Here is a 21,397-nt window from a genome sequence, read left to right on the forward strand (position 1 = left end):
CTCTCTAGAGTTGTTCTCCGTCCCAGTGAGAGCCAGACAGCTCTCTAGAGTTGTTCTCCGTCCCAGTGGCAACACTGAAATCTGAAAAGAGCCCAGGAACAACTGAAGCCACTGGGTGGAGTCCACAGCAGTTCAGCTTCTGGCCCTGTGGCAGTCACTGCTGTTTCACAGTAGGTCAAGACTGGGATACCCACAGAGGCTCAGGCCTCTGGCTTCCACTTGCAGGGTAGGGGTGAGGGGAGTATGTTCCATCTCTGCCCTACTCAGCAAACGTCTCAGGCACTGCTCTTAGATGGGCCTTACCTCCTGTACAATGCAGAGGAGACAGCTTGGCAGGAAAGGAAGTGCATGTAGCAAGGGAGGCCCAAGAAAGCTGGGAAGGAAGGGGTGAGGGGCAGGAAGAAGCAAGGCCTTGTGTCTCTGAGACCCAAGGCAGATATAAAAGGCAGATTCAAGGAGCACAATAAACAGAACACAAAAGGACCACTCAAACTCAACCACCCTACAAATGGGAACAAAAGCATCAATGGCCTGCCATCCTGCACACGCTCCCACAAGTGTGGACAGGTTGTGTAGCTTTCTATACCACGTCAAACACACAGTCTTTCCATCAGAAAATCTGAGTCTGCTTCTTGAACTAAATTTGGATTCTTAATTTGTGTGTAAGAATTCACCCAATGGCTACAGTATCAAAATTGTAAAAATTGAAAGTCATTCGGTCCTAAACATGATGACTAGAGAGTGAGGTGCTTTGTAGAGGCCAGCAGGGACACACAATGGTACCAGGCGGCACTGTCACAGTCCACCTCATGCACTATGTGTGCATGGTGAACACACGTGAGCCTCACACTGTCAGCAGCCACCATGGAAAGGGGCTCCTGGGGAGGGGGCTTGCTCCAACTCCTCCCTTCCTACTGCTCCATAAGCTGGGTCCACAGGAAACACAATCTTCACTGCTGGGGCATCTCAGAAAAAAATGCAGAAATGTCACCAGCTCCTTTGCCCAGACAGAGCCTAAGCCCTTCTTCTGTGTTAGAGACATTCTTGAGTGCTGGTTCATGATCAGGGAAATGCCTGCTTAGTGACACTGCAGTGGTGGTACTGGTGGCCTTTCATATGGACACACCACTTAGAATCCTGACTCAGAGGAAGACAGAGAAGGAGGTCCAAGCTCCAAGAAGAAGGGGTCAGAGCAGCCACTGACTCTGGACAGAAACTTACAGCTCTCTGAGGCCGTAGGTTGAGCTTCCGTGAGTCCTCTGGAAAGTGTGAAGAAACACAGGGCTAAGGCAAAATATGACTTCCTTGTTTTCCCAGGAAAGGAAGGAACGTGCTGGGTGGGTCCTTCCACACCAGCCCATCTGCAGGGTAGCAGGGCTTGATTTCCTGTCCCCACAGCTCCCTGCCACGCATAGGCAGGAGAAACAAAAAGGAAGCTGCTAAGCTCCACGGTGGGGCCCAGGAGAGGGTCGTACCAGCAGCAGTAGGTCAGCTTAGGTTAGCTTAGGCTCTGAGGGGCTCAATGAGCAGAGGCCTACTCTCCTAGGGGCCACGGCAATGGCTGTTGTCGAGCTGACCAGGGACTGGCTGGGTAGCAAAGGCTCTTCCTGGATCTGGACAACTGACAGTACAGCTGCTACTGAGACCTGGCTCTGTGCTAGAGCCACACAAACTCTTTGAGGCTGAAGAGCCCCGGCGGGTAAGCGGGTGGGCTAGAGAAGCAACATTCACTAGAGTCGCTCTTAAGAGGAAAGCATAGCTGAACAGGAGACAGATGGGAAAGCAGACACCAGAACACTGTGCTCAGTAAAGTTGCTTTTGGAAGGTTGTCAAGGTCCAAAGGGAAAATGAAAGGTGGGAATTCCCAGATATTCCCACCTCTGACTTCTAGCTCTCTTCCTTTCCTTCCTTCCCTTTCCTTTCCTTTCCTTTCCTTTCCTTTCCTTCCTTCTTTCTTTCTTTCTTTCTTTCTTTTTCCCGATACAGGGTTTCTCTGCATGGCCCTGGCTGTCCTGGAACTCACTCTGTAGACCAGGCTGGTCTCGAACTCAGAAATCCGCCTGCCTTTGCTTCCCAAGTGCTGGGATTAAGGTGTGTGCCACCACTGCCCGGCAACTCCCCTCTTCTGATGTAGCCAACAGCACACTGTACGCAGCCTCCCACCCCATTTCAGCAAGTTTTGTGAGCCATGTGAAGACTGACTGAACACAGGAGCATGCTGCTTCCAAGCTCTCCTGATCACTTGTCTGCAGTTTCCAGCTTCTTCCTGGCTGACCACTCTGCAAGCCAACAGGGCTCCTGATACCCCAGACCCAAGCCTGCCTTTCTTCCCTCAATCTCGGACCACTTAGAATATAATTGCATTTTCTGCCTCCCAAGCCTCCTTTCTAAGTGGTCTGTGGGTCCTAGGCATCTACAGCTAGCCCAGCTTTCATACCCTACCTGAGGAAGGGTGGCAGGTGGCAGCCAGCCTCCGGCAGTGGGCCAGACTGGCTGTCTTCACAGACAGAGTCTGAGGCCTGACTCCTACTGGTGTCTTCACTAAAAAGAAAAAAGTGCATGGCTGCTGTGTGCTGTCGACCCTGCTGTGCTCAACAGGGAGATCTGTGCAGCTCAAACCACAGCAACGCCCTTCAACACTGCCATGGTGGACGGTGATGTGAGCTTCATGCTTTGAGTGTGCTTTGTACAAAGTCAAACACGCTCCATCAGATGGAAGCACATGCCACTCTGAGAAGTATCTGAGATACTTGTCCACAGCACCAGCACCTTAGATCTTCCTTATAACACAGGACACAGGTCAGCAGAGATACAGCACGCAGCTGAGCAGCCAGGGCAGAGGCTGAGTTAGCATTAAGGCGAGCTGCTCAGCCTAGTGTCCCACTGGAGAGATGCTATATGCAACTCTACTTGGTGTGCTTTCCTATAAATAATGTTTTATAGACCCTTGTAGACATTCAGATATTTAGTACCCTTGTAGTAGCTTCAGATATTTTTGAGTCCCCCCCCCCCCTTTTTTTAACTTGACAGCTCAGGTCTGAACTGCTCCTCAGAGTTCTTGAATGAGGCACAGGTCCAACACCCACAGCCAGGGTCACACTCCTGGTCCCTGACCGGTCCTTAGCAATTTATTCTCCTATTGAAACCTACAGATTCATGTAGCTAAGCATTTGCTGAGCGTCTGCCACAGGCGCAGCCTGTGCTTGGAGCTGGGACTTAAATAGCTCCAGACCCAGCCTTGTCAGTGGGGAGAGGCGGGCAAGCCTGTGGCAGCAGCAACCTGGCATAGCATCTGTGCATGCCAAGGACATGCTGAGATGCTGCAGAGGGGCCAGCTGGATCCAGGACTTAATGACAATTCCCAAATAGAGAGGCGGGGCAATGGTGACTCCCAGTGGGGTAAAAAGACTTAAGGTTGTAGGCACACCAAGAGTCAAGGCCTGGGCACAGTGAGACCAGAGAGCCCCAGGAAGTGCCCTTACTGCATCCTGTGGCGGGAGGGATATGGGCTCACATTAAGGAGTTTGGATTCCATCTTAAAGGGAAGGCTCAGTGGCAAATTAATGGGACTACATACAAACAGATCAACTCAAATAGCTAATCTAGAAGCAAGCCTATGGCAGTTAAAAAAATAGTACCCAGTTAATTGTATTAGTAACTCTCATGTAGGCAAATAAACATGCAATGCTGGAGAGCAACTGATTAAGTACAGATAAGAAAGGAGGTAAAGGGCCAGGCAGTGGTGAAGCACGCCTTTAATCCCAGCACTTGGGAGGCAGAGGCAGGCGGATTTCTGAGTTCGAGGCCAGCCCGGTCTACAGAGTGAGTTCCAGGACAGCTAGGGGTACACGGAGAAACCCTGTCTCAAAACAAAAGAAAGAAAGAAAGAAAGGAAGGAAGGAAGGAAGGAAGGAAGGAAGGAGGTAAAGGGCTGGAGACAGATGGAGAGAGATGGCACAGCAGTTTAAACATTTGCTGCTCTATCAGAGGACTTAGGTTTGACCCCAGCACTCATGGTGACTCATGACCATTTACAACTCCAGGGGATCCAATACCCTCTTCTGTCATCCCAGGATACCAGGCACACATGTGGTACACGCAGGCAAAACATTCATGCACACATACAGACAATGTTTTAAAAGAAGGTGAAAGGGGCAAGGCTGATGTGCACACTGGAAGGGCCTGCCTTCTGGATGTCTGCCGAAGCCCTCGTCACTGAGCAGGCACAAGCGTGGGAGGTAGCCTCATGGGAAGTACCTCTGGGACTATCCACAGGAAAAGCCACTTGTCCCCTCCCCTCACCCTGCTCTGTGGCTGCAATTGAGAATCTGCTTTAACAGGAGCGGTTGAAAGGCTCCTTCCCTTTTCTCACAAGCACAAACACTAGGAAGGGCTGGGAAATGGAGGCTGTGGCCTTCAATGTTGTTCATTCAAAGCAGAGCTCAGATGATCCCTCAAGCCCTGGCCCTAAAGCTCTGACCGAAGGCCCTACTCCAGGACTATCACCTCAGCCCTGGATTTAGGCATTTGCCCACACTCTGGGCAAATGCCTCCTCTACCACACTTCCTAGCTGGGTGTGCAGCTGGGTGGAGGACCAGCACCCAGTAACCATGAAGGTGTGGCAGAGTAACCAGTGGGCACTGCTGGCCTGGCCATGCAGTCTCTCTGATTAGTCTAACATTTTATTCTGTGTCCTCTTCTGTACTTAAAACTGCTCCCCTTGGAGCTCAATACCTGAGCTAATGTGACTCACCCTTCAGAAACAAAAGCTCCCAGTAAGCAGCTCACCCCAGCCTAGCATCAACCCCCATTACCCTTCCCCTCTTTGAAGGCAAAGGTACTACAACACAGATGGCACAGACTTCTCACCCAGGGGATTTGCCCAGTGTGTGTTCAGAAAGCCAGGAGAGGGAAGTGAAAGGAACGGCCAGATGTCCTTTGAAGCATGGTCTTGTCTCCCTAGGTTTACTCTAGCTCCCACACTGGCTGCAGCTGGACAGACATTGCCCTTTGCTGCAGTGCAGCCACACCAGGCACGGCAGGAGACTGCCCAGAGTCTCCCCATCACAGCTCCACTGTTCCCACCTGTGGGAAGGCAGTTGAGGGAAGTGCGACAGACACCAGGAGACTTCAGTCTCCACCCAGCAGGGAAAGAGGAAGCCTCTGTCTACACTTCATTTAAGAAAAGCAAGAACTGTTGATGTCAAACCTATCCTGCATAACCCAGTGGATGCCTTTACTCCCCAGCCCAGCTTCACTGTGGTACAGTGCCCAGAGCTGTGGCCCATCTGCTCCCCAAAGTCAACAAGCAGAAGGCTGTATGCTACCAAAACACCTACTGCTTCACACAGAGCTCAAGGTGAAGCCGAGGCTGGGAGAAGCCTGGGTGATTATCGTCACTTCACCTAGAATCTCGTATTTATTCACTCTCTCAGCCTACACACACACACACACACACACACACACACACACACACACACACACACACACCCTAGAATCTTATTCACTCAGCACACTGTAGCTCAGACTTCTGAAAGGAACAGGATAAAAACCATAACTCTGGCTGTGCCTGGCTCCAAAGAGACTCCCAGAATTCCACCCAGCCACCTGAGTACCTGGGTCCAGCCTGCGGCTGGGACTCACCATCCTCCCCTTCTCCTTCTTTAAGAACCATTGTTTGACTTCTCAGGACAGGCTTGCTGGGCTTGGCCACGAAGGAGAACTCGTAACTCACTCAGTAAAGTGTCCAGAGCAGTTTCCTAGGCTGTGGTTGGGTAGAACTGGAAACACCTCCGGGGGACCAGTTCAGCCACTAGGACAGCTCAGGACTGCTTCTGGACCACCAGAGGAAGGGCTAGCGGCACAGGGACCAATTAGCCCACTGCAGCCTCTGTCACCACCCGGTTCCCAGGTCAAGCTCAGGCACCTTCTAGCATGCTAAGCAGCACTGAGTCATCTCTCCAGCTCAGCGGAGGGCCCACCCCGTCTTCACTCACCCAAGCGAGGATGCAGCAGCTGCTTCTTTCTGCCTCACTTCCTCAATCTTCCCAGGTCATCTCCCAGTTAGAAAACTGCACATCATCATTCGCACGCAGACAACAAGACAGTGACCACCACAGTGTGCTATCCAACCCCAGCTACGTGCACAAGGCCTGCAGATGAGAAAGCAATGGCCATGCTCCCAGGCCAAGGCTTGGTTTCAATCCCTTTCTGACTTCTGTAGTTTTAACACACAAATAACAATTGCACACTTATGAGGGTATATCCGATAATTCCATATACACAATGTTTACCTCTAAAATTAAGGGACTAATGTATTTCCTTGTCCTTCAGTGTGTATGGGAAACTTCCAAGTCTTCTCATCAGAAATTGTGGGGCCAGCAAGATGGTTCAGTGGGTAGAGTTTGACCCCCAGAATGCATGTAAAGGTGGAAGGAGATAACCAACTTCCACAAGTGTCTTCCATCACACTCCCATGCACAAACCCCTCACCCCAGCACAATAAATACATAAATGTAAATAATAGTACTAACAGTAATAATAATTAAAAAACAACCAGGAAGCCAGGTGTGATGGTACATGCCAGCACTCAGGAAACAGAGGCAGTTAGATCTCTGAGTTCAAGGCCAGCCTGTTCTACAGAGGAAGTTCCAGAACAGCCAGGGCCACACAGAGAAACCTAAGTAAGTAATAATAAGCCAGGCCAGCCAGATGGTTGCACAGGTAAAGTGCTCAAAATACAAGGCGTTTTGGTCTTTAAGGAGCCGCCACAATGTCTGCTATAATGCTGCACTGCATACCTGGGTCCTCCTGGGTCCTCCGGGCTTTGTGCTGGCATCATCCCTGATGATCATTAACCCCAATGATTGAATGATATTGATCATTTTAAATATTTTGGTCATTTTTGTTGCTAGGCTTTGTGGGGTTTTTGTTTGTTTGCCTGCTTGAGACGGAGCCTTGCCTTATAGCCCAGACTGGCCTTGAACTCACGATGCCCTTACCTAAGCTTGTGAAGTGCTAGAATTACATAAAGGCCTATGTTACCATGCCCAGTGCATCTCTGGCTATTTGTATTGCTTCTTTGAGGAAAGCTCCATTTCAGTCTCCTGCTCTTTGTTCTTCTGTTGGCTCTACATCTGTTTGTTTTAGACAGCCTGAGCTGTAGTCTGAGCTGGTCTCAAACTCCCTACGTAGCTGAAGGTGACCTCACTTCTCCACCTCCCAAGTGCTACGACGCAGACATGCACCACCATGCCCAGCCACTGGCTTGTTTTTTTAATTAGGTTTCTTCTATGTGATTTCTTGTACACTGAATATTATATTCCATACAGCTTACATATTTTTCTCAAAAGCTTTTTCGTTTGATAAAATTGCACTAGTCTGTTTTTTGGCCTTTGTTTGGGGCTCTTAGCCACAGTATCGTTATCTATGACATCTTACAGTACTGCCCTACATTTTCTATTGGTTTTGTACTCTTTATTCTAATTCAGGTCTTCGATCATCTGGAGTTGATTGCTTGTCAGAGAGAAGGGTCGAGTTTCATTACTTCATATGTGGACACCCAGCTTCTCTGGCACCAACATTGGTGTCTTTGTTGAAAGTCAGCTGGCTGCAGATATGTGACTTCTGGGTTCCTACATGTGCTTCAGTGCCTGTGTGACAACAGCATGCTGTGTGGGCTGCTGCCGCCCTGCAGTGTGTGCTGACATCAGGTGTGGATGCCCCCCTCCCTCCAGCAGTGCTCATCCCCTCAGGAGTACAATAGTCATTATGGACTTTGTGGGAGTTTGTTGTTCCTGTGTGAAAAGGGCACTGCTGTTTGGTCTACATTTATTCCCAAGCCTGCATTGTGACAAGCAGCACTATTCTAGAGCTGGAGTAAATCACTCCCAAGGAAGACAAGCTCAAAGTAGTCTGTTGCCTGAGTTTACCAACTGGTCCTCTGCCACCCTGAACACTGTTCCAGGTTGCTCAGCCTTGCTCAGGGATTCTGGGGGACATCAGCCCCTGCTATTCTTTCTGATGGTGACCACAGTGAAGCTGCACACTGTACCGGGTAGTGTCCTCTCCCTGGTTTCTGATGCAGCACATCAAGATGTTCTTTTCTGCATGTTTTTTTATGATAATCATGAGACACAGTCAGATGAAAGTAGAGAACAGTAGCAGGCAGTCTGATCCTGCCCGTGACAACCACTGAGGGTGCTGTGGGTTTGGTCTGGCTTCTTCTGCATGCAATGTACATTATATTATATGTGCCTTCCATGTCACACACATATATACATACATACCACAAAGTTAGTAACTGTTTTTGCATGCAGTTTATAAACACCTCAGTTTTACTTTGTGTGTGTGCAAGTGTGTGTGTTTACAGGTGTGTTCACAGGTGTGCGCATCAAATATTTCCTCAGTTGCTTTTCACTTTCTATCTATCTATCTGTCTATCTATCTATCTATCTATCTATCTATCTATCTATCTATCTTGGGGATAGGGTCTCTCTACATAGTCCTGGCTGTCTTGGAACTCACTCTGTAGACCAGGCTGGCCTCAAACTCACAGAAATCCGCCTGCCTCTACCTGCCAATTGCTGGGGCTAAGGGTATATGCCACCATGCCCAACTCTTCACCTGATTCATAGGAATGGGTTTCTCAGTTGGAGATCATTGATTTAGCTAGACTTGCTGGCCAGAAAACCCCTGGGACCCTCCTGTCTCCACCTCCTCCAGCAATGGAATTACACAACTGACTTTACAGGGGAGTGGGGATGGGATTCAGAGTGTCATGTTTTATGGCACTTTACCAATTGAGCCATCCCCTAGCCCTATATTTTCCAGGACTACAAAGGGGGTCATGTGTTTTCATTGCTGTAACATTTAAGCGGGGTCCAATCTCAGTGCCCTGTGTACATGCTCTGGACCTAGCTCTAGTTCTCCCCGACTCTCTTACAAGTAGAGTTGCTTGATCCAGAAAAACTTGCTCTGCATTCCTGGGATGGACTGTGAGGCTCCTTAGCAAGCTGTCTGTAACAACACAAGTAATACCATGACATCACTGGGTGGTGTCCTAGTTTCAATTCTGTTAATGTGACAAATGCCCTGGTTAAATACAACTCTGGGGAGAAAGGGTTTATTTGTCTTAAAACTCCAGGACATAGTCCCTCAATTCAGGGAAGCCAAGACAGGAACTTTAAGCAGTGAATCCCAACACATCCACGGCCAAAAGCTGAGAGGAATGAATGTGCCCACACTGTCTGCTCACTTATTTTGTCCTAGCTAGCTTTAGGGCCCAGCCCATGAAATGGTGAGCTCACAGTGGTCCATAAGCGCTTACACCAAGTAACGCCCAACCAAGGAATCCCCACAGACGTGCCTGGAGGCCAGCCTGATCTAAGCAAGCCTCCTTTCTCAATTCACTCCCTTCCCAGGCAATTGCACATTGTGTTTGTCGAGTTGACAGTTAAATCTAAACAGTACTGGTGGCTTTCACTAAGTCTTCTCTCCGTGCCTTGCTAATGTGGCCTGCCTTGTCTTGTCCTGAAACCCTCTGTGGGGTGAGTGTCCTCTTCAACCTCTGCCCTTGAAGAATCCTGTGTCACTGCATTTGGCTGCACTCAAAACCCATTTAATGGTTCCTAACCCCTATTTCTACCTCTGGCATTAGATCTGATTCCCAGATGATCTTGACTTGGGAAGGACAGACAGGTCACTTCTGTTTCCTATCTCCTGGCAGTGGGACAGCATGTGTCTGGATTCCTAGAGTTTGATCTGTCCAGCCAGGCCCAGACTGAACTGCACTGACGGGTGGGGACATCCCAGAGCTAATCTCTGCACGGGTCTCACTGCCATCAAGGCTCCGTTTTCTGAAGTGTGAGAACATTTCTGTCTACATCTTGGGGTTTCTTCCTACTGATTGTCACCCTTCACTAGTGTGTAGGACTGAACAGACTATTTAGAGCCTGTAATGCAATCTGCAACTTATTTTTAACTCCCATTCTACCTTCAGTTTTATACATCTTTTAAAAAACCAATCAAATCTATAATCTTTCCCTTCTACCATTTCCCCCAGTAAGGGTCCCTGAGCCCAGTGGGTGTGGGCTGCAGAGATATAAAGGACCGAATGGACACAGTGTTTCCCCTGTGTGGGATGAGGAAGACAGTGGGTTGCTCTGGACACGTGCTCTGAGGCTCTAGAGAGTGTGGGTTTCAGTGGGGAGCAGGCAGCCAGGGCAGAAGCCATATGACCTGAGAAGCTTCTATGAGAGACGGGCAGCTAAGCAATGAAAGGCTCAAATCCCACTCTATCTATGTCTAAGCTTCTGCCAGGGCTTACTGATAGGCTCCATGTGAGGCACAAAGAGTCAAGGCCTGAAGAAGTAAAAATATGAAACTCCACCTTCTGAGCACAGACCACAGGCTGGCCCCATAGCTTCTGCTCCTCAGTCCTTTCCCTCAACCCCCATGAACCTTTACACCCCCACTCCTCAGGATCTCACAGCCTTACCCCTCGGGTCCCTGTGATTCACATCCTCTGCAAATCAGGACTTCACAGTCCTGTCCCCCAGTCCCCACCTACAGCTCCTCAAAGCCCTGTCCATCAGGCCCTGGCTTTGGACCTTCACAAATCTCACCTCCATTATTCAATGATCCATTCCTAGTATAATTCTCAAAAAGTGAATCAAGGGCTGGAGAGATGGCTCAGTGGTTAAGAGCACTGGCTGTTCTTCCAGAGGTTCTGAGTTCAATTCCTAGCAACTACATGATGGCTCACAACCATCTATAATTGGATCTGATGCCCTCTTCTGGTGTGTCAGCAACAAGCTCATATACATTAAAGAAAGAAAGAAAGAAAGAGAGAGAGAGAGAGAAAGAAAGAGATAGAGAGGAAGAAAGAAAGAAAGAAAGAAGGAAAGAAAGCTCATACAGCAGCTACTATCCCTACTTGGACTGATCATGAGACTTCATGGCAGTCCAGAGACGGGCCCGAGTCCTAGCTTCTGTGAGCCCAAGCAGAAAAGCTGCCCTACAAACTAGAATGCAACAGAAACCCCTGACCATGTCATAATGCCTTCTACTTGATTTCTGCTTCCTAAAGCTAGTACAGCACTAACCCTGTTGACTAAAAGAGGAATAAAGAAACCTGTCATAAGTCCCAAAGTACCGTGCTTGACTCAGAGGAAAGTAAGAACATAGGCAAGGCATGTGGTGTACCCCAGTAACCCCAACACCCAGGATCCAGGAGCAGGCAGGGGACACGAGCTAGAGGGCCACCTGAACTATACAGCAATACCATCCATCTCAAAGTCTAAACAACAACATCCAGGGTCCTAGGCACAGGCCTGTAATAGTAACTACTTAAAAGGCTGACTCCCATGCTACAAAGTATATTCAAGGTCAGGCTAAGTAATTTATTAGGACTCTACATAAATAGGAGGTAGATCAGTGAAAGAGCATTCACCTAGCTTTATCTTACAAATTAGGACTAAGAACTTGAAAGCTGGCACTATTGAGAGTTCCAGCATCCTAGCTGACTGTGGTATAGCACACATCTTCAATCCCAGCACTCAGGAGGCAGAGTCAAGTATATCTCTATGAGTTCAAGGCCAGGCCAGTCTACACAGTGAGTTCTGAGGAGTTAAGGCTGCATGTTGTCTCAAAAGGAAAAAAAAAGTAAACAAAACAAAACAACCTTAGTTTACAGCATCCAGTTAACATAAACAGGGACTATCCGGAACACTGGAATACATAAGCATCTCACACACTAGGCACATCTATAGCCAGTGCCAATGGAGCCCCGAGAAAGGTCACTGTGCATTTACCTGAACGGGAACTGTTAGGAAGTTCTCATGGACATTTGAAATAACAAAAGCAGACCAAGCTCAGAACAGGGCTTCAGATGCTGTGGAGCTCCACAGGAGCTGAGGGAGGCCTACACCAAGTATGAAACCAGCCAAGTAGAAGAAGACATTTGAAAGCTATGCATATTCAAATCATGTGTCACAGCGTTCCTATGCGAGTTTGTTTTTAAAATAAATTTTATTTAAGGTGTACAACGTGATATTCTAGGAGACATGTAAATTAGCACACCTATCATCTCTGTACTTACCCTTGTGTTCCCATGGCAGGAACACAAGGCTTTACACTCCTCCTGCATTCCCCCCCAGCACAGCACACTGTTTAGCTGTCAGGTCTTCTCAGTGAGCTTTAGTTCTCCTGCCTTACACCTCACACACTGATGCAGGAGTCTAGACTCAAGGTGTTTCATGGTTCCAAATAATTAAGACACATAAACATATTTAATCCTTTACTCCCACCCACCAGCAATGGATAAGGTGAAAACATACAAAGATGGCTAACTTGCCATGACCCTGGATGACATGAACATTTCTACCATGTTTATCCTCCAACTCTAGAGCACTTCCTGCCTGGTTCACATGTTATGGCTTAGCTTTTCCACATGTCTACCCATCAAGTAAAATTACACATAGATTTTTGAAGAAACCACTACTTAGCATTGAAAAATGAATAAATGGGTTGGAGAGATGGCTCAGCCATCAAGGGCTAGGCTCTCAACCAAAAATAAAAATATTGCTTATGGAATATGCTATAGATGAAATCAGCACAGTAACACAAAGGGTCACTTTTTCCTGTCTTATGTCTGTCACTGATTAACTGTCAAATTCTACCACAGCATAAAACAGTACCGACAGGGTCAAGTGTACTAAGCAATGTGTTCAAAGATGCCTTCCAGAGAAGAAGACTCCAAGACAAAGGGGACGACATTGCTGAGACCCCAAAGCCTGCTCCCACCCCCTGACAAGCTTCTCTGGCACCTGGGCACCCATGGTGTTCTCATGGCTGGCCAGATCAAGCCTGTATGCGGTGGAACTATAACACTTTTATTATCAAAATGAAGAGTCAACATTAACAACATGTCAAAACAAACACAGCCTAGTGCCTGCCCGGCCAGTGTTACATGCCGCCTGTTCTTCCCTCTTCTTCAGGTTCCTACTTGTCTAGGCTGGCTTTGAACTTGCAACTGAGGAAGCTCAACTCCTAAGTGCTAAGATTACAAGGTGTGTCACCATGAACATCTCTTGTTTTATTTTATTTTTTTCTAGGAAGGGCAACTGACATTTGCAAGAAAAAATAAGACCCAGAAAAGGTATAATGTAAAAGCAACAAAGATTGATCTTATTCCTTTGCTAAGGAAATCTATTATCAGTGCCATCAAGTGTCTCAGAGTGAGCACTGTATGGCTCAGGTTCCCTGTGGTAAGGACAGACAGCTCTGCCACGACGCTCTCAGAGAAGACCCACAGTCCTCGAGTGCAGTGGTGCCAGAGTACCGAGAAGACTCACAGCTAAAGCAGCGATGTAAGGCCCCAGCTGAGCACAGCCCAGAGATGTTGGAAGATACATCCTGCAGACGTCATTGACATGTTACTGATGCCAGGGAGGCACTTTCCTCCATGACAGAGAACACACTGTAGGATCCACGGGGAAGAATGATAAAGCTAATTCTGAATTAATCTTCACACCACACTTCAACGTGGCTACTATAGTACCTTTAAGTATATCTTAAGATATTCACTTAAATATCTTTTAAGTGAAAAGAACAAAAATTTACTTTATTAATTAATTAATTAAAACGTTTAAAAAATAAACTAAAACAAACAAACAAAAAAAACCCCTCTTATATCCGGAGACTGGGTCTATGCTGCCCTCTGCTGGCTAAATGAATATACTACAGATGAAATCAGCACAGTAACACGAAGGGTCACTGTCACTGATTAACTGTCAAATTCTACCACAGCATAAAACAGTACCGACAGGGTCAAGTGTACTAAGCAATGTGTTCAAAGATGCCTTCTAGAGAAGAAGACTCCAGGACAAAGGGGACGACATTGCTGAGACCCCAAAGCCTGCTCCCACCCCCTGACAAGCTTCTCTGGCACCTGGGCATTCATGGTGTTCTCATGGCTGGCCAGATCAAGCCTGTTGCTTGCTATGGCTGTTAAGTTACCCGAATGTAGGAAATACATTTTGTGATTATGTGGCAACTTTCAGCTTCACTCTCCCTTAGGGTTTTTCTTCCCCCTTGCTGCTTTGAGACTGGATCTCACTTTGTAGCCTGGGCTTATCTCACATTCATTATGTAGACCAGGACAGTCTCCAAGTTACTGCTGCCTCTGCCTTCCAGTGCTGGCACAGGCTTACACCACCATGCCAGCCTCCCACTGTCCAGCAGGTGTCCCCTTGCCCAGGGTAACTACAGTCAAGTGTGTTCTGAATGTTCTGCACTGACTTGGCAAACACTACAGAACCTTCACGAGCCATTCTGTATGGCACTTTGTCCCAAGTGTTAAGTGTGGGGTTTACCGAAGGATACAGGGGTGGCAGCACTGGAACAGATGACCACAAAGCAGCTAAGAACAGGATTCTGAGGCTGAGGAGCTCCAAGCTCAGAGGAAGGATACAAAGAAAATTTTCCCCGTGGGAAGAGTGGAGCAATTGGAGAAGGAAAGAAAAATACTGAGAAAGCCAAGAACGTGGTGGCATCGCCTGGCATTTACTTGAGAAGTGACCTAGAAATAACAAATGCTGCACACAAGTCACCATCTCAAAAGATATATATATAGCCTTTGGGGTGAGGAAGCCCCATCTGAGATGGACGACAGTTTCAGACAGAGCTGCGCAGAACAGGAGTCCCTTCCAGACCCAGCACGCCTGGCTCCCAACTCCTGTTCTCCTCATTACTCTACTCTTTGAAAAAATCTATGTGCCCAGTCGCAACAAAGCTCATTCTCTTCTCAGGCGAGGACCTACTCCAGAGAGTGGGCTACAACCAGCAGGGATGGAGAAAAGGCAAACTCAGAGACAGGACAGGGAGTCCTATCAGGAAACTGGTCCACTACATGGCTGGGTAGGCTGGCAAGATCTGTTACACTAGCTAAGAAACCAGAAGCCGCAGTCTGAGAATCCACAGGGTGAATTTTAAATGCATGGATCAGTTCACAAAGTAATACAGAGACACTTTTGCAAGACTACTTGGTCTCTCTGAGCTATTTGACTGAGGCAGAACAGGCATTCTCCAATCACCTCACCCTCACCCTCACCACCACCACCACCACCACCACCACCACCACCACCACCACCACCACCACCATCATCATCATCTCTAACTCAAGATGAAGTATGCTTAGGGGTGAAGGGAGCCTCCTGCCCTGGCCCTTCTTTGAGCACCCTCCCACCTTGCTCTCGCCTGCACCTCACCCTTCCCACCATACTCTCTCTTGTACCTCATCTCATGGTACCACAGAGGCACAGTTTGCCTAAACTCTGAAACTCCTTGCTACCAAAACTTCACAGGCTAGCAGTGGTGGCCTTTAATTCCAGTACTTGGGCAGAGACAGGTGGGATCTCTGTGAGTTTGAGGCCTGTCTGGTCTACACAGAGAAACCCTGTCTCAAAAACAAAAACAAAAAACCAACAACAGTAGCAGCAACAACCAAATAAACCTTCATGAACAACAAGTTTTCTGAGATGGGAAATGCCAGTCCAAAAAAGAAAAAAAAAAAAAAAAAAAAAAAAGGAAAAAAAAAACCCAAACAACCTAATATTAAATAGAGCATAGACATTGAATAGACAGCCTGAGTTGTTTTATAAACACAGTGAGATTTTAAAGATACTCACTGATGCTCGCTGATGGCATACCTTCTTCCTTCACTTCCTTCCTCCTAGTTTAAACTGCATAAGGAATACGTGATGACTGTACTTCTGTGGTACCAGGGCATGCACAGTACATAAAACACAGAAGCCCAGCTGGGCAGTGGTGGCACACGCCTTTAATCCCAGTACTTGGGAGGCAGAGGCAGGCAGATTTCCGGGTTCGAGGCCAGCCTGGTCTACAGAATGAGTTCCAGGGCTACACAGAGAAACCCTGTCTCGAAAAACCAAAAAAAAAAAAAAAAAAAAAATCCTGAGCCACTCACAGCCCAACCAACAGGAAGCCTCCATCCATCCTTGAGAACGTCTCCAGACCATTTTCTCTGAATTCAACAAACCCCCACCCCATGGCTGCCCTAAGGGGACGGGTGTGCTGCAGATAAACAGCACTTTCTATGAGGGGCCATTGAACGAAGCTGTACCTCAAGCTCCACAAGAGAGTCTGTTTGAACAGAGAGCATTCTCTACCATCCACCCGCTGCCTGGCCCTGTAGGATTGTGAGGTAGATTCAGAGCTGAGTTCCAGGTAACTGAAACAGCTCTTCACTGTTATCTGAAAGTTCTGAATGGGCAGAAGAGGCGATAACGTTTCCATGAAGCCATTGCCTACTTCCCTAGTGGTCACATCTTATGTGACCAATGCCAGGAACTGTGAATACAATGAGCTCATTCAAACAGCACATCTTCCACATAAATGCCCTTTCTGTTCAAACCTCAGAATACCTCACCTGATTTCATTTCTAAAAATTTAAATATTGTTATTTGTCTTCTTTTGTTAAGACAGGTCTTATAACCCAGATGAGCCTCACCTCACTATGTAACTGAGGATGACTTTAAACTCCTGACTCTCCCCTACTACCCACATGCTAGGACTACAGGTACACAGCATCACAAGAGGCTTCCATTGCATTTAACTGTCAAGTCTCTTCAGTCACTTTCAGCCCATGGTGGTCCCTCAGCACTCCAGGTTTCAGGGCTTGACACATGAGCAGAACCTCATCGGTTTCTCAGCTTCCATTTGTCAGTTGTTTTCTTTGGATTACACTGAGGTCACACAATTTAGATAAGAATAACAAATGAGGTCACCTCTGGATCAGAGGTATTTGAAGCCAATCAAGCTTTTTGTCAGCATCGATGACCCTGAACACTGGGTAAAGGAGAGTAAGCCAGGCCTCTGTGAGGTCATCTTTACCCCACCTCGACCCCCAGACTAGTCTCTTCCTGGGGAGACTGTTGCCCTCAGCATCTTCTTCTGAGTGGTAATTTCACTGCCAGTGTCCTCAAGGTGGCTCTCATTTCTAAACTCCACTGCTTTCTGCATCACAAGATCTTCCAGGCTGGCTCATTTCATTATTTGTCACATCAGGCCATGGCATCAACTCTCTTTCAAGGTCTGTGGAATCTTTTGAACATAGATGCTGTTTGGAAATCACAATCAGGGTTCCTGAGTGCACTGAATGAACAACTGTAACTTTGAAGCTGCTCAAATACCTGCAGGGAGAAGCACTAGCTACTCTCTCTTGCCTTCTCACCCAGGCGATCCCAACCTGTGCTGGGATGCCAAGCACACACACCGTGCTCTATTGGCTGTTTTGATTGCTGGTTATAGATGCTCTATGTGTAGCTTGGATAGCAATCCTCTAAATCTATGTGCTACTCCATTGCCACTCTTAACTTTCTTCGTAAGGGCTTTTGCTCCACAAAAGTTCACTTATCAATAGTCTGATCTGTCAAACTAGTCTGTATGACTTCTGGGTTTAGAAGAGAGTGACTTAGGAGTTAGTGTTCCCAATAAAACTAAAATTATCACCAAATTTACATGTGTGTCTGTGTGTCTGTCTGTCTGTTTGCTGCCTGTCTGTCTTTAACCTAAACTCATCTTCAAAACACATTTTTATATTTCACAGATATGTGGTCCATGCCTATAATTCTAGCTAAAGTAGGAGGCTCCTGAATTTGAGGACCTGGGTTATGTAGAGAGGGTTTGTGAAACAAGAAGAAGAAGAAGGGAGAAGGAGGGAGGAAGGGAAAGCAGATGATAGGTTACATTAATTTTAAGATTATACTTTATTGAGGTTGGGGATTTTGCTCAGTGGTAGAGTGCTTGCTTAGCAAGCACAAGGTCCTGAGTTCAGTCCTCAGCTCTGAAAAAAAAGATTATATTTTATTTAACCAAATATAGCTGAAACAGCACTTCAACATGTAACCAATATAAAAATTATTATGGTGTTTTGCATATGTATAAAGTATATATGCATATATACTTCAAGTGCTTAAAATCTGTCACACAAGATAGGGCACACCAGACTATCTCATTGGTTTAGTTGTATTTTTTTTTAAAGATTTATTTATTATGTATTTATTATAAGTACACTGTAGTTGTCTTCAGACGTACCAGAAGAGGGCGTCAGACCTCATTACAGGTAGTTGTGAGCCACCATGTGGTTGCTGGGATTTGAACTCATGACCTTTGGAAGAGCAATCGGTGCTCTTACCCACTGAGCCATCTCACCAGCCCTGTATTTTTTTTTTTTTTTGATATATCACATATGTATAGATGGAAAAATATTTTAAAAGCTGAATATCTGTCTATTACTGAGAAAAATCTCTTGGAAAGCCAAAACCAAGGATTTATTACTATAATAAAGTTATGTATATGTATATATACATATATATGTATAATATATATGTATAATATACATATATATATATATTATTGTAGGACATTGGTACAAACTTTCTCTTTATTTAAGACTACAGAAAATGGGAACTAGAGAGATGGCTCAGTGGTTAAGAGTACTGGATGCACTTCTGAGGTCTTGAGTTCAATTCCCAACACTCACTGTAGTCCCATGGGATCTGATGCCCTCCTGTAATGCACATGCAAGCAAAACACCCATAGACATAAGTAAATAAATCTTTGTTTTTTTTTCTTTCTTTTTTTTTTTAAAGATTTATTTATTATTATAAATAAGTACATTGTAGCTGTCTTCAGATGTACCAGAAGAGAGTGTCAGATGTCATTATGGGTGGTTGTGAGCCACCGAGTGGTTGCTGGGATTTGAACTCAGGACCTTTGGAAGAGCAGTCAGTGCTCTTACCTGCTGAGCCATCTCACCAGCCCATAAATCTTTCTTTTAAGAAAAATTGGAGCTGGGTGGTGGTGGCGCACGCCTTTAATCCCAGCACTTGGGAGGCAGAGGCAAGGGCATTTCTGAGTTCGAGGCCAGCCTGGTTTACAGAGTGAGTTCCAGGACAGCCAGGGCTATACAGAGAAACCCTGTCTTCCAAAAAAAAAAAAAAAAAAAAAAAAAGGAAGAAAGAAAGAAAAAGAAAAAAGAGAAAAAGAAAAAGAAAAAGAAAAATTGGAGAAAATGAAGGCTGCACACCATCAGTGACTTAGTTTTCTACCCTAATTTTCCTCTAGCAGAAATCCCTGAAAGGATTAAGATCTCATGTAGTAGCCAATTAAATAGAACAGGAAAACCAGCATGAGGCCTGGGGCAGTTGTTTCAGTGTCCACACAAGGTGAGAGAATCTAGCAATGAAGTGTGAGACTCACTACAGAGCTTAATGAGGCTGCTCACTATAAATCCCCACACTGGTCAACTCAAGTGCCCAGAACTGAACTTACCACAATGAGAAAAACTGTTACAAGGGAAAAAAATCTAAAATTTTATTGAAAGACTTTGTAAAGAAGCTAAGAGGAGCTGAGCCCACACAGAAGGACTCAATACTGAAGAGTCGATGCCTCAGTGAACTCTGGGCTCAGTGTGATGCCCTCAGTGAACTCTGGGCTCAGTGCAATGCCTCAGTGAACTCTGGGCTCAGTGCAATGCCTCAGTGAACTCTGGGCTCTGAAGAGTCGATGCCCTCAGTGAACTCTGGGCTCAGTGCTACTGCACACCATCACCCAGAAGCTGTTACTCAGTGATTTGGGGGTTTGGGGTGTCACAGTGCTGGCACAGGACATGGGGCTCAGAAATCTCTCTCCAGAGAAAGCTCTTAACAGGTGATGGCTCTGGTGTGTGAGTGGAGGCAAAGGGATCTATGTTGGCCCAAACACTGCTGGGATACAGCGTCACATGCACACTCCAGACAGGAGTGGAGTATGAATAGTCATAAAGCATTCACAACACTGGGAACTCTAAATTCCCATCGAAAGGACAGCCAGTGTTTCTAAATTGTGGTATGTCATTACATGTTGGCAAACAAAAACACAGAATAAAAAGCCTCCTGAACATTCTCTCTCTCTCTCTCTCTCTCTCTCTCTCTCTCTCTCTCTCTCTCTCTCTCTCTCTCTCTCTTTCTCTCTTTCTCTCTCTCTCTCTCTCTCTCCTTCTCTCCCTCTCCCCCCCCCTCACACACACACACACACACACACACACCTTCAAAACAGAAGAATTCTTACTAAATACAAAACACCCGCAGAGTCCCAAAGGCATTTTCTAAGCTGGAAACTTGAGCACACCTCCCACACGGCCTTTGCTGAGGAACTTCTAGAGAACATCACTAATCATAAAACAGCAAAGACAGCATCTTCAGCTGCTAAAGGGGACCTCAAGGCAAAGGTGGCATGGTCAGGAGGGAAGGCAGGACACAAAAGTCCCAGCACAGTCTGTCCTGAGAGGAAAGGCCATGGGAGCACCCAGACCCGCCTGCTGCCTGGAGGCGGGAGCACCCAGACCCACCTGCTGCCTGGAGGCGGGGAGCAGGCAGGAGCTACTGCAGCTAGGTGGAGAAGGTGGCGAGGAGTGAGCACAGACAAATGCCAAACCTGATTATCTTCCAAGAAAACCAAGGAAATGTCACAATGATGTAATCAGCACTGCTAAGAAAGGCTTCAGAGGGCAGAGACTGTGTGGTTCTGGTCACCTCCTATTGTATTTGGGGAGGGGGAGGAATTCTGAAATGAATACTGTGAGTACCCCTATGCAAAGATTTAACAGTGTTTTGAAAATAACCTTAACCTAAAAATTCTATCAGTGTTGAACATCCTTAGAGTAACATTTAAAACTGAAGGACTGGGGTATGGAGCAGCCCAGCTGCTCATACAGAGGACCAGGTTTGGTCCCCAACATCAAATTCCCCTAAAAGAAAGCCTCATGCACACTCCTGCCACCCCAGCTATGGAAATCACCAACTGCCCTTTCTGTCTGGCCAGGCCTGCTGTGTAGCGTGGTCTTTTGTGCCTGGTTGTCAGGGCTCAGCTACTCTAGAGTTGATCACCCCTGTAACAACTCAATAATGTTCACTAGATGGTCCACCACTCTCTGCCTCCCTCTGGCCTGCTGATGGGCATCCAGGCTATGTGACTTTGGCTCTTCTGACTGGTGCTGCCATGAGCACTCAATGTCTCCGTATGGTTCATCTTCTCAAATGACAGCATCTAGTGTTTTCTGCTTTTCTGGATCCTATCATCTTTCAAAGCTGACTCCAGAGCCTCTCTCAGCTGTCTGTCAACTGTGACCACGCAAAGGAAACAGAGTTCTGAGTTCCCCTCTACGCACTCTGATTTTACAACCAACAAGCACTGTTCTCCACTGAACATGTCCTCTGAACAGCGGCTGTGATGGAGGTGGCACCCAGTAAGTTGTGCTGTCAGCCGAGGGCATGTGCCGACCTTCCCACCAGGAGTGAACAGATGTTTCAACACGACCATTGCTATGGGGAT

General features: G+C 46.8%; 1 protein-coding gene across 2 annotated transcripts in view; it reads right to left on the reverse strand.

Annotated features, from left to right (window-relative positions):
• Positions 1-21,397, reverse strand: part of Cyth1 (cytohesin 1) — a 90,904-nt gene that overhangs the window by 46,813 nt on the left and 22,694 nt on the right. Inside the window, exon 1 of one of the 2 annotated variants that reach the window (XM_031355001.1) lies at positions 5,645-6,500. The exons of the other annotated variant lie outside the window; for it this stretch is intronic. Within the exon in view, the coding sequence (XP_031210861.1) occupies positions 5,645-5,675 (31 nt within the window). The 5' untranslated portion in view covers positions 5,676-6,500. Of the gene's footprint in view, positions 1-5,644; positions 6,501-21,397 lie in introns of those variants that run through there. 2 annotated transcript variants of the gene reach the window in all.

Source organism: Mastomys coucha, unplaced genomic scaffold (assembly GCF_008632895.1).
Source record: "Mastomys coucha isolate ucsf_1 unplaced genomic scaffold, UCSF_Mcou_1 pScaffold5, whole genome shotgun sequence".
In the NCBI taxonomy this organism is placed as follows: Eukaryota; Metazoa; Chordata; class Mammalia; order Rodentia; family Muridae; genus Mastomys; species Mastomys coucha.